The 13,906-nt window shown below is 38.4% G+C and overlaps 1 protein-coding gene across 2 annotated transcripts in view; it reads left to right on the top strand.

Moving 5' to 3' along the window:
* Positions 1-13,906, top strand: part of gpc5c (glypican 5c) — a 120,477-nt gene that overhangs the window by 78,876 nt on the left and 27,695 nt on the right. For both annotated transcript variants that reach the window (XM_088428573.1, XM_088428571.1), the window contains one exon: positions 2,801-2,921. In XM_088428573.1, the coding sequence (XP_088284699.1) occupies positions 2,801-2,921 (121 nt within the window). The remainder of the gene's footprint in view (positions 1-2,800; positions 2,922-13,906) is intronic.

The following is a 13,906-nucleotide window of genomic DNA, read 5'->3' as shown; positions in this document are numbered from 1 at the left end:
GACAAAAACGCAGTAATATTGTCATCAAATGAATTTAACTTTAGACTTGCTCGCCGTTTGACATAAATGATGTGTGCGATAAACAAACGGCTCCCTAAGCAGCGGTTTAAAAGTGACGTGTTGTGTGTTAACGGGTGCGTTTTGTCAGATGTGTCCCGTTCCCCGCTTGGCTCGGGATAACAGTTGTTGGCGCGGAAATGAGCTCATCAAATGGGATGCTAATGAAAGGGATGTGCGTGCAATTAGGCCTGCTACTTTTCATTTCAGGCCATGTTCAGTCTTACATGGGGGACATGACAAGACGCACAAAGGGACATGTCACAGCTGAATGCCGCGGAGACACTCAATTAATGCTGCAAATGGCTTCTCCATGATGTTCTTGCACTGGCATTTTGCAATAGTTCACAACTGGGCTAATGCGACGGAGACGAAAGCAAATTGTAGCATAGGGGAGATCAATGGGTGAGCTCTCTTATCTGCGTGTTTCACATTTGCAAATGCAACAAACATAACGTGTACAAGCGCTCAAACTGTGACTCGTCGCTCTCACAGTTCTTTTTCTTTCTTTCTTCAACCCTTGTGTGGTATTTTGTCCAATTCTTTGTTCTTTACATGAAAGGCATTTCACATCAATGGGAAAGCAATGCTTTGGCACAAAGGAGCTGAAATTTCACCTGACATGGCAGCACCATTTGGTTATCACACTACCAGGAGTGTGCCATCCCAGGGCTAAAATACAGATGCGGAAAAATATGATGCAAAAATGACCAATACACTGTCTTGTGCAATATTGTGTCCATTTTTTGGACAAATCCTTTGACATCCTACAAACAGTATTTTAGTCAAGGGCTGTCACACACCTGCTAGGCTAAGCTTAGATTATGTTGCCACCATCTGCTTGAAGTTTCAACTCCAACTGTCTTTTTTTTTGGACAGTTTTTTCTGCCATCTTTCATGGACGCAGTATTTTTACAACCCTTGCTACCTGCTAAAATATTTATATTAACTGAACTAATCTATCTAATAAATAACTAATAATTAACCCTAACCCGAACTTTAAATAAGTGATCAAATATAGTCCATTATTTTGAGTGTGTGTGTGTGTGTGTGGTATGAAAAAAAAAAGAAAGAAAATGTGTCACCCTCGCCACCCCACAGAGAAAATTCTAGCCACGCCCCTGGTTATTAGTGACGCACGTTTCCTGCGGATGATCCAGAAATAAATCGGATGATGTTACGCCATCTGTCATCTTGGCTTGCTGGATCATATACACCTAGAGATACCACTACAAATGCAGTTACAAAGTCTTTTATTTGTTTTCAGCCAAGAGTTGCATGATTAGGGTATACTCGGCTGAAAAAAAAAAACCAGAATGGATATCACTGAAAAAAGCTTGATGACCTCCGTTTTATGATATAGTAGAATGGGCTTTGACATTGGCACTAATGTAATATGGTAAAAATGTCAACACAAAAAATTACTTGATTTAAAGGCCTTTTCGCACCTTTTTCTTTAGTGATTTTTTACAACAAATAATATTAAAAACTTTTTTCTTTTTTTTTCCAATTTTTGCATATAAAACCAATTGCTCTTCTTCAATAAAGTGGTTGTTGGGTGCAATTTTCAGTTCCTTAATTTTATTGAACTTCACTGCCAGCCCAGTAAAAACGTGAATTAAAAAAAATGTGGTAGTGGATAAGTTAATTGTCGTCAAAGCCACCGGCATTACATGCGTGAGTTGGTTTGAATTGATCCATTTTGCTAATAGACAAAGTTTTGAAAGAAGGCATAAGAAGAAATAAATAAAGCAGAAAAGGGTTTGGTCTTTTTTTTTTTTTTTTTGCATTTTTATAGGCTTCTTTCAAAATGCACATTCAGCAAAAATGAAGGAGCACAGACCTTATCAAGACATTGCTTAGATCACACGCCAGAAATTCTCCAATTCAGCACTTTTATGATTGCTCGCAATCATATTCACGTTGATACGCGTCCAGTACATGCACCGAGGTAGCCTCCCAACCATAAACTTGTCCGAAAAATGCACTTTTCATGCCTTTCATAACCAATTGCAATCATTTTCAGCAGCGTTTGGCCTTCACTTGCCTCTATTGATTTCATGTTCAATTCCCAAAGCATCAAAGTTTAATATCACTCGATGAATCTTGTATTCATCCGTCCATCTTTCCGTTATAGCTGATTATCCTCACAAGGGTCGCAGGCTTGCTGGTGCCTATCCCAGCTGACTTGGGGCAGTAGGCGGGGGACACCCTGAACTGGTTGCCAGCCAATTGCAGGGCACACTGACTGGGGAGCAACCATTCACACAACCAATCACACCTCAGGACAATTTAGTGTGTCCAATGCACCTGCCATGCATGTTTTTGGAGTGTAGAAGGAAGTCCAAACATTCAATCCGAAGTACTTAATGATCTTTTTTTTTTCAAATACCTTCAAGTGTTAGGCTAAAGTAGTGTCTCAAAACAACTGGTATCAAAAGAGTTCTTTATTGATGAAATATTATATTTTGAAAGCAATAAATGACTAAATCATACCACAATTAAGTAGTTAATAAATAATGCCAACTTGTTAACCACACACTCAACATTATGCCACTTTTACAAAATCTTAATTTCACAATTTTTTGAATCTGCTAATCTTTCAGTTTTAGCAAAATGAAGAATGAATCAATTGGATTTATTGCCCCACCTGACTATTTGGTTTGATTGAATCCCATCCCTCCATTACCCCCCCTATTTTACATCCATAAATATTGATATAACCCATTTTTTTTCCTGACAGTTACACAGGCAGAGTGGTAGGAAATGGCCTGCAAGCGCAAAGACAGAACCCAGAGGTCAAAGTTCGCACGCCGAACCTCTCACTCGCTGAAGTCAAGGAGAGGCTGGAAACCTTCAACCAGGTAAGAATTTCTGCAAATATGAGCAAATTTAACTTCATGCTTTTGAATGCTGTGACAGGAACAGTTTGTTCTTCTTTTTAAATTAAGAGCAAACTGATTGTAACATGAAGCAACAGATTGCTGGTTTATGACTTTTGCAAAATGTTGTATGCCTTAATTTAATTGATTTGTGAGGACATTTTCTGGAGTTGCTGAATAAAGTACACCTTGAGAATAAAGTACACCTTGAGATACCACTAAAAATGTACTACCCACATTCAATTAATCAGACATGACTAAAACAGTACTATGCTTAAAGTTTTTCTGTAAGTATCAGCACATTTAATTTGATGATTTTTCTTTTTTTGTTCATGCCGTGACAGGAACAGTACATTTTTCATTTCAATTTAAGACTCATTTACAATAATTGGAACATGTAACAAAAAAATTGTGTATGCCTTTATTAAGTTTTATAGGGATGAACATTGTCATCAGTGAAGAAATTTTCCCCCAGTTGAGCAAGAAAGAAACATTTTTGTTCATAATGGAAAAAAAAAATACCGTCTATACATTATTGATTTTTGAAAGAAAATGACCTTGACCTTATTTGTACCATATTTTTTAACAATAAGCAACACCATCTTATACAGTAAATGGTCTTATAAAATGTCACAGATTTTTCTTTTTTTTAATGTATAAGCTGCACCGGACTATAAGCCGCAGCTTGTAAAATCAAATTTGTACGCAGAAAGATGGCGTGTGGACGTTTTTTTTTTTTTTTTTAATATTTTTCTCTAAACATCCTGGTTACAGTAACAACAGGCCTTCAACACAGACTGAATATACCTGCATGTTTAGAAATAAGAGCAGCACCAACATATTTTCCACATAACACCGATACACTCAGATCGTTCGAATACTGTACCCTGACAACAGTAACATGCCTGGTAGTGTTTACTAGTGGAGATTGCCCCCTAATGGCAAGTGAAATAGCAGTTTTACCTCAAAAACCATACTTGCTCTTCTGTGTGCCTTTGTTTAGATAAGTTCAGTTAAGACTATAAGCCACAGGGCTCAAAGTGTGATAAAATAAATAACGGTTTATAGTCCGAAATTTACAGTTTTTTTCACACACAATGAATACTTTAAAAACACAGCCTTCTAGTTGTTGTCGACTAAAAGTGGCATTACCAATTGCAAGGCTCAGGTAATGGCCAATTATGGCTCACCTGTTGGTCATGTGCCGTGATCGATTGGCCGTTACCTGAGTCTTCAGCACATGCGATGCCCTTTTCGGTGGACAGCAAATGAACAAATGTGTTTTTAAAGGTATCGATTGTACCTTTAAGGACCTATTCTAGAGAGCGGGTCAAACGGTATCAGCCAACAGAAGTGCCATTCTTTAATGGACCTCGTTTGTGTCTAACGAACTATTGCCATAAACGCAACTTGAACAGCCTCACACGCACCCAAGAGCACTTTGGAGTGGAGGCAGATTCGAGTGAAAGAAAGGGTGAGCGAAGATGAAAGAGGGACATTGACAAGAATAAAGAAGCCAAAGGATGAGGCGCGGGGATCAAAAGGTCAACGCTGAGCGGCAGCGAGGCCGGGATGACACAAGCCGCTTCAAAGTAACTCGGTTTGTCATGTAGATGGGCTTGAGCGCTGAAAGGAGCCAAAGAAGAAAAGGCCCGTTTCACGCAGGCCCTAGAGGCCATTTGATGAGATGGACCCAACGAGATTCGGTTCCAGTCTCAATGGCTTGGCCTTTAGTTGGCCCTCAAATGATATCCGCAGATAGTACAGCGGGAATTTCTCCTTTTTTTTTTTATATCTCTCGTCTGGTTTATTGCCTTTCTTGAGCGCGGCACAATTAGTGCATTATGTCACGTCTTTCTTGATCTGTTTTCCATCATTGCCTTTTTTAAAGACCCTCTAAAGTGAGTCCAAAATTTGTTTGTAAATACATAAGACTTATATAATAAGTATAAATAAATAGTCTTTCACATATCCTTGCGAGAACCCGCCCATTTATACTTGTCCACTGTAGTGGACATTTGTTTTTGGGCTATTACTTTTGCCTCATTCGAGCGACAATATAAAGTCCTAGTGTCCTCAGTAGAGGACATCCAGGCCCTTCCAGCGTTGTCTCGTGTTTGAGAGGGATGCAATTGACTTTGCTGTCTTGCATGGACAAAATGGACACGATTGAATCGGGTGGTTCAGGAGGATATTTCTTTTCTTGTGTCTCTGGCTTCAGATGTTGAATATTTGCATATTTGAATATCATACTGAAAATTATATTAGCTATTTGCATTAAAAAAAAACTTTTTGGTGTTAAAGAACAACAATGAAGAGTGCAACAGTAAAATTCATTTCTTCTCAATCATAAATTTAAATTTTTAGACAACCAACCCTTTTTACCTTAATTTTAAACAATTTTAAACTTGTGGACTTTTTAACTCACGGGAAACATTTGTAAGATTTTAGACAACTATCTTCTCATTTAGTCCAACGGCGTGAGAACAACAGGGGTGATTTTTGCTGGCTAAAACCAAACATTTAAAGAAATCCCGTTGTTAAAAAAGTGATCAGTAGGAACAGCAACTGTGTCACTTGAGTCATTCATAACTAATAAACTGACTTTATAAAGTAATCCCACCGTTCTCGCCAACCTGTAAGGGGCTGTTGAGTGCCGCTAGCTGCTAATGTTGCTAGTACCAAGTGCCGCTTGCTCCTGTTAGCACTGCTAGCTGCTAACAGTGAATAGTGAAAGTCCGTGTAATTTTCAGCACACTTAATTAGCTTTTTAACATTCATAATCAGCATAATTAACAGGTAACCTCGAGTTTTGTTGATGTCGGTGATGTGTCAAGTTCAACGTGAGACATGCTGCTGGAATCTACTTCAAAATAAAAGTGAACATCCAGTGTGTAGTTTAAGTGTATATTCTATCTATCTATCTATCTATCTATCTATCTATCTATCTATCTATCTATCTATCTATCTATCTATCTATCTATCTATCTATCTATCTATCTATCTATCTATCTATCTATCTATCTATCTATCTATCTATCTATCTATCTATCTATCTATCTATCTATCTATCTATCTATCTATCTATCTATCTATCTATCTATCTATCTATCTATCTATCTATCTATCTATCAAGGTAGCCTTCTCACTATTTTGGCAGCATAGAACGAGAACTTGTAGCTGTGGTTAGCTTGACTTCTTCCTGACAGTGTACACTAATTGGACCCAAGCCAAACAAAAATGCCCGGAGTATTTTATTTATTTTTTTCTTAAACTCAAGGACTCGTTTCAACCTTATTTGTGTCACCACACAGGTGTCTCACGACACTGAATACGCAAACTCTCCAAAACTTTGCGACCGGCCGCAACATCCCATTGTGGCGATGGGATGTCAAGTAGCCGGTCGTCACGGTTACCACACTCTGTCCTGTTGACAGAAATTGCAGCTTTCAAGGGGACCACCTTGAATCTCAAGCAGGTGGCTAAGCGCACATTGGTTTTGTGTACATGTCAGATAAGAGCAACACATCAGATTGTTAAGCCGCATAATGTGGCAGGCGCTCGGCCGGCGCCGCCTCAGGAATATCTAAACACCCACAAGTGCACCGCTAGTGGACATATTTCGCATGTGTGTTCAAGCCTGTGTGATTCTCGCCTTCACAGTGGAAGAATTCCCAGAAATTCCCTCGTGAGCTCACCTTAGACATCGCAACAAAGTTCCATTTAGTTTGAAGCTTAGACAGAGTTAACAATGAAAGTAGTTACTTCCAAAATCAGTTGACTGAAAAAGCTAATGCCGTTTTCCTTTGACTGGCTTAATGGCCCACAACCTGTTTATGTTGTTGCTGCCTCCAGTGAGCTAAGCAACGTCAATATATAGATTTAAAGTAGATAAAGTGGAAGAATCCATCCATCATTGTGATTAAAGTAATCATCCGCTATTGGCGGGGTACTGAGAGTGAGACCATCAGTTCAAAATATTGATAATTACCTTTACTCACAGTTTAACCCCTTGTGGAGTATTTTGACCATTTTTGGGTCATTTTCTTCCTCATCATTCCCGCAGTACTTTAGCCAAGTGTGATAGCTAAGTGGTCGTGCCATGCAGATCTTTGATATATTTTCGCCATCAGGGTGTAATTTCAGCTCTCTAGTTTCTTATTTCAGTGCTTTTCCTTGGATGTGAAATGCCATTAAAGTAAAGTTCACAAGTATTTAATTGTAAATCGACCAAAACCCTGATAAACTGAATGTGGCAGTTTGTTTGAGTATTCATAAAAAAAAGAACTAGTCATTTAAAATTAGTTTTAATGTAAACTTAACCACAGCTTGTGCATATCTGACTTAAGGGGATAGTGTATTTATTTTGCCATTTTTAGCAGTAAAATGTTCATATTCTGTCTATATTTGATTACTAAATTATTGTCTTACTATATTATTAGAATTATGTACAGTATATGAAGTAATCATTAAAAACACATTTTTCTAATTTCTGTCAAATGAAAGTGACATCACCAAGGCATGTATAACTATCAATCATGGCTCACCTGTTGGTCATGTGACATTCATGAGCTCAAAATTTCAACCAACACATTTTCAATGACAAAAAGCTAAAACAACAATAGAAACAGTTGACAGTAAGTGATAAAAACATGTTTTTACACGTAGTAATTGTAAGTGAAGAATAATTTAGCAAACTCATTCAATCCTAAAGACGTAATTATACGTTTCTTAGTTCAGACCCTAAATCCCAGGTACTTATTTGTATTTTTCTCACATATTTGTAAATATGTTATGCTAAAGGAGTGTTTAAAAATGCCTGGTACTAAAAGTGTTCATTATAGACAAAATATGAACTTTCGCAGTACTGTTAAAAAAAATTGGACTGTCCTTTTAAACGCCACATTTAAGTCGTAAACATATTTTGTAAACAACTGCATTTTTTTCTCCGCCCTATTTAAAACGGCTGACCTATTGCTATTTTTTGCTACCAGGTTATTTAACCACATTTCTAATCTTTTTTTTTTTCTCTCAAATTTGAATACCCTCCACTCTGAGGATTAGCGTGGTTGAGACGTGTATTTTTACCTCACAGAAAGTACTTCCAGCCAGGGTTCTGTAGCTGTAAGAGGATTGTGCGAAATGATGTCGTGCAGCACGGCCCCCCTCGTCCGCCCATGACATTCCCCTTGCATTCCTCATACGGAAAAAAAAAAAAAAAAAAACACCTAACGTTTGCTTTTAGGCAGGTATGTAGCAACAGAATGTAGCTCACGCACACGCTGTCATATATCAGCTGCAACAGCATCTCCAGGTTGAGTCAACCATCTAAAAAGTCATAATAACACACAGAACACAACCTAATCTCTTGACCCGCATTAAAACGGCTCATTAATAGAGTTATGGTCCTCCTGTCTGTTTTTCCTCCGACTATCGTCTGCTAATATTGCTAACGTGGACCATAAATGTCTGAAAGAGGATTTTTGATTCCCAGCCATTTGTCCAGCTGTTTAGTAATAGAATTCCTGTACAATAATCTGCTTGTTTCCACTGGAAGTATTAAAACCAGATGATATGTTGCTTTGTCAATTGTAATTCACTCTGTGACAGGGGGAAGAAAGCCAGACAAATCATTCTCGCGCGTCTATTTTCTGCACTCTCTGAAACTCTGCCGCGTCTACGCGGGTCTTGAAGGAGAGTTGGACACATGTTGTACTCCGAACTGGCCATTTGCGTGTGATTGATGAGATTGACTGGTATGTTGCTGTGTGTTTTGGTGGGCGGGCCAGCTAGGTTACACATCTGAGTGTGTTTAATTTACCATTGTGCAGCATTTCGACATTTTTTTTAGGTCATTTCTACATAATTCTTCTCTATAATTTGGGTGAAATTTCAGCTCCCTGGTGTCTTTTTTCAATGCTTTGTTATGAAATGGCTCTGATGTAAAGATGAAAGAACTGGGCAAAATACTCCACAAAGGTTAATTAAGCCTTGTGCAGTGTTTTGACCATTTTTTTAGGTCATTTTCTTTCACAGTATTTGAGCCGATGGCTGGCACAATCCTGGTAATCTGATAACTAACATCATCAGAAAAGCCAAGATTTCTTTGACTGAGTACACAAGGACTTAGTAGTGTAGCTGGAAAAAATTTTGAGCAGAAACAAATGTCCGCTGTAGTGGGCACAGATGAATAGGCTATCTATGAGGACACAGTGTCCAATCAACAGCCGAAAGGTGGCTAGCGCAGGGTTGGCCAAGTTCGGTCCTGGAGAGCCACAACAGCCTGTTTTGGATTTTTCCCTTCACCAGACACACTTTATTTAACTGATCAGGTCATCAGCAAGGTTAGCAGAAGCCTGATCGCAAGTCTGATTTAAATACGGTGCGTCGGTTGTGGGGAAACATCGAAAACGGGCCAGGACCAGATTTGTAAATTTTTGGCTTTGTCAAAAGTCATGGAAAGAACATTAAACTTGTATCTAAATGCACCACAACTTTTGGGATTTGTGAAATCTAGAAAAGAAATCTTGAATAATTAGCTGCCTGTTTGACTTTACAGGCGTTTACCGTTGAAGCCCTCAATCTTCAAATTGCAAAGTACACAACTTTCAAAGAAGACAATCGACACTGATCCACGGTGTCAGCAAAGTACTGTAACACGATAAGGTTTCGTGCAAGCATCGGCAGCGCTCGAATCTCGACTCGCATAAGACTTTATTCATCAGTCGCCGCTATCTCCTAGTTGCCACGCTGACGCCAAAGTAAACTTGAAAGTGAGTCAGCTGTGCCTGCCTGACAAGTGTAAGGCGTGTGAGCCATGACTTGTGGGTGTGATCAACCGATGATGGCCAACAAAGTGTCACGAGCGCTTAAGAGCGCAAGCCTGCGCCGACTTGTACCGCAAGGGCGTGGGACCGTTATTTCAACATGCTCCAGGCATGACGCCAACCTCTTGAGAACTTACCTTATTCTTACATACACTTTGTTTCTTCTTTCTAATTTCCTAAGAATCACAATTGTTGTAAAAGGGGAAAATAACGAGAGCTCTTTTGATGCAAATTTATATGAAATTTTTTTCATATGTAAAAGCTTAGTATGACTGCAATAGAATGTGCAGAGCTTCAATAAAAGTTGTACTTGTACCCCTTGGGCAACAGTTTTTAGAGCCAAGAGCCCCCTTAACTAAAACAAAATAAAACAAACAAAAAAATCCTTAAAACCAAATCTGTGTCAATAAACTTCGGAACTTCGTTTGTAGTGGTACCTCGAGGTGTACTTTGTTCAACTTCAAATAAAACATTGAAAAAAACAAAACAAATGAGTCAATACAATATAGCAATATCTCGCTTTACATTCCAGTTCATTTGCTCTTAATTTGAAAAGAATAATGTACTCCAATGTCCATTGAAAGCGTGAAATTACAATTGCTGAACCCTGCAGGAACCCTGTTAAAATATCATGTACCCCTTAAAGTGCTCTCATGTTCCCCCCAGGGTACTTGTAAACCCATTTGAGAATCTGCTGCCTAATTGAGAAAATAATGTTCAACAATTAGCTTTCAACATTGTCGACTCGTGAAAAAAAGAGTGTATTATAATGTTATTGAACTAATTTTACTTCCTATTTTACTGTCCATGCTATTAAAGTAAATGCAAGCAATGAGCAAATTTGGACTAAAATGTTTTGTTGACATCAATTGACATCAATGGAGCTCCTTGGTACAGTTTCTGTTGGTGTCCTTTAACATCAATGGAGCGCTAAGTGTTAGATTCCTATTAATACTAGCCTAGCATAAACTAGCCTATTAATAAAAAAATTGAATGAGTTAACTTATTCAATGCCAGCCAATTAAAAATCAGTCTTTAACATCTGTATGGCTGTGAATGAGTTAATCAGAATTGTTTTTGACCTTGCGATATTTTGATCTCGACGTCAAAGGAATTTCACATCGACGGGAATGCATCAAAAGAAGTCACTAAGAAGCTGAAATTTCACCCTACGATTTCTCTTTGAGCATGTCGTGACAAGAATTTAAAATTCAATGTCTTTCTTTTCACTGTTTGCAATGCTAAATAAAATATCCCAAATCAAAACAAAAAACATCGTTGGGGTTTATTGGCTGACCAGGAGAGGACAAATGTGTCAAAAACGTACTTGGCTCAACTTCTGGATTGTCTGGTTGCTCCACTCCGGCAAGAGCGAGAGCTGTTGATGGTTTGAACTGCCAGTCAAAAGGCTGGCTTTTAATTAACTCTCAAGAAAAATGTTTGGCCATAACAGGCCTCATTAATCCTCAGCAACAATGCATTCTATTTGTTGAATAAGCCGCAGCAAAGGAAGGGCTTTGCTGTGCCGATAGCCTCTGAGGCTCTGCCTCTTGCTTTCTCTCAATCTTAATTGGAAAATTGCCTTTTTGTATTCTCCGTAGTCGTCGCTATGGCCCTAAATTGATGGTTGCATCAATGCCTCCACTCCCCAATCTATATTTCTTCTGCACATAAAACCACATTTTCTCTTGTTTCAAGTACATCCCTCATATACGAATATAAGATAGGAAATAAGCTATTTCACATCACATTGCTATGTAAATTTTGAACCTTGCGCCTGATAAACACACATGGATTCGCTAAATTGAGAATCAAGAGCCGGGCGACAGTCCCAAATTGGTTTAGAACTATTGTTCAAAGGTGTTTTGTCAAAACTGAATTGGACAAATCGTTGGACGTCAAGCTCAAAGAGTACGAGTGCTAATCGTCGTAACAAAATAATAAAACATGCCTTGGAGGTCGTGTTCAAAATAAACACAAATTGATACAATGGCGTCAGTGCAACATCCTTATCAGGCTTTTATTTTTATATTTTTCTCATTTTCAATGGTTACATTCCGATTATCTTGACACGTCGGAGTCTCCGGTAGCTGCTGACGTGAGGTCCAGACGGATTCAAATGCCAACAAACATTCGAAACATTTACAGAATAATAGCTCAGTGATGCATTGGACATCAATAACCCTGATAATAATAAGAATGAGAGTAAGAATTTTAATAATGTCATGCTGTGTAAATATTGGACCATACGCTTCATGTAAACACATGGACTTGCTGAATTAAGAATCAAGCACCTGTCGACAGTCCCCGGTTGTTTTTCAACCAGTGTTAAAGAGTTTTGTTAAGAGTGAATCGAGTTTTGTTAAGAGTTAATCGATGATCTGTACGGAAGAATCGCGACTGCCGGGTGATGACTAGAAAGACGAGGAGTCATGTCAAAGGTCGTAACAACATAATATAAGACGTTACATAGCCCGACTTCAAAAGAAACACACTAATACACGTATATCAAAGCAATAACCATAAGGCTTTTATTTTGAAGTTTTTCCTCTGAGTGCTGGTTGCGTTCAGAGTATCTTGACACATCCAGAACCCCAGTAGCTGCTGATGTGAGAATAAGACATATGGTGCTTTCAAATGCAGTTGGACCGGTCCAAACGCATACAGAATAAAAGCCAAATGATGCTGTTTCACATTGACATCAGTAACGAACAGTGCTCTAGGCTGTAATTTTGGTATCGTATCAGAAGTGAAAAAGTGGTATTGGTATAGCGCTAGCTAATGTAGCGCCAGTGCGATTTTAGCGGATGATCACTGAAGTTGCCCTTTGCCTTTGTCACTTTTATTCGGATCCTGAAAATTGAGTGTAATTTCCAACATATTTCAAATATTTCAAAAGTCATTGAGTTACTTACATTGGGTTTCCCAGAAGCTCTTGAGAGAAATTGGAATTGCGGTGGAAACCCACCAATTGATTTCCACGTATGTTCTTCTAAAATTTACGGTTGAAAGTCAAACACAAAAAGATGGCTGTTTTCCGATTCGCAAGCGTATTAAACAAAGAAAGTGACTGCTTTGGACGGCAGCCAAGCAGCAATTTTCCAACGGAAGAAGTGGAGTTTCCACGGCAACGGCGCCTTAATTGATTTCCTCTCTAATTATAATGCTTTAAGGACAGCTGGGCCAAGCGGCATTGTGTTCAAGGGCTACTTTAAAGTACCGTTATTAGTGTGATACACAAGCATTTATCGAGACGCAATTGTTTGGCCACATGACTTGTGGGCCCGACTTGAATTGTCGGCTCGCAGGATGTGTGGTGCTACGTACCAGAGAAAAGTCAGCGGGTTCATCTCGGCGGCTTTTCTGTAAACACTTCTCTTATCGTGCTGTATCTTCTGTTGGCTCCGAAAACGTCCTGATGAATGCCATGTATAAATACCTCATCTCTTTTTTTTTTTTTTTTTTTTTTTTTACAAAGGTCACAGTGTCTCCAGCGAGCTCCCTAATCAATAGCCCATCTTCTCATTCAGCAAATCACATTGCCGACTCGGAGTAGGCGCAATCAGTACTTTGGCTGTCAGCAAGCCAAAAACGCAAACACAAACGGGGGAAAAGAAAAGGTGCCTTAAAATGTGATTAACCCAGTTAGGTTTTTTTAAGATACAAGCCGTCTTTCAACCCTTTTTTTTTTAGCTATAACCTGAGATTGGGCTGAGAAATAAATCTAATTAATTTAATTTGACATTTTAAAAATAGAGCCAAATTGATATCATTATGTTTAAAGTAAACCAGGCTTCTGCCATTTTTTTTCTTTTTTTTTTAGTTTTGAGTTATTGCCGAAATTACAAATTTCTCAACGTCATTTTAGGATTTCTACAAAAAACAGTTACCTCCCTCAGGTCTCCACTTTCATTTCCCAGCAGCCAAAAGATTCAAACTGAAATCAAGTTGTTCGAAAGTAAGGGATTAGTAGACCATGCACATCATTTGAAAGATATATTTGCCCAAACTTTAAATGAGTTTTTCTCAAAACTACCCATTTCAACCTTCATAATGCTAAAAGATTTTTGAATAAGTGTAGTACCAGAATAAAACTTTTTATATATATATATATATATATATATATATATATATATATAT

The sequence above is a fragment of the Hippichthys cyanospilos genome, chromosome 12 (assembly GCF_059441005.1).
Source record: "Hippichthys cyanospilos isolate Australia breed blue-spotted pipefish chromosome 12, RoL_Hcya_1.0, whole genome shotgun sequence".
In the NCBI taxonomy this organism is placed as follows: domain Eukaryota; kingdom Metazoa; phylum Chordata; class Actinopteri; order Syngnathiformes; family Syngnathidae; genus Hippichthys; species Hippichthys cyanospilos.
This window is presented reverse-complemented; position numbering and strand designations above follow the sequence as displayed.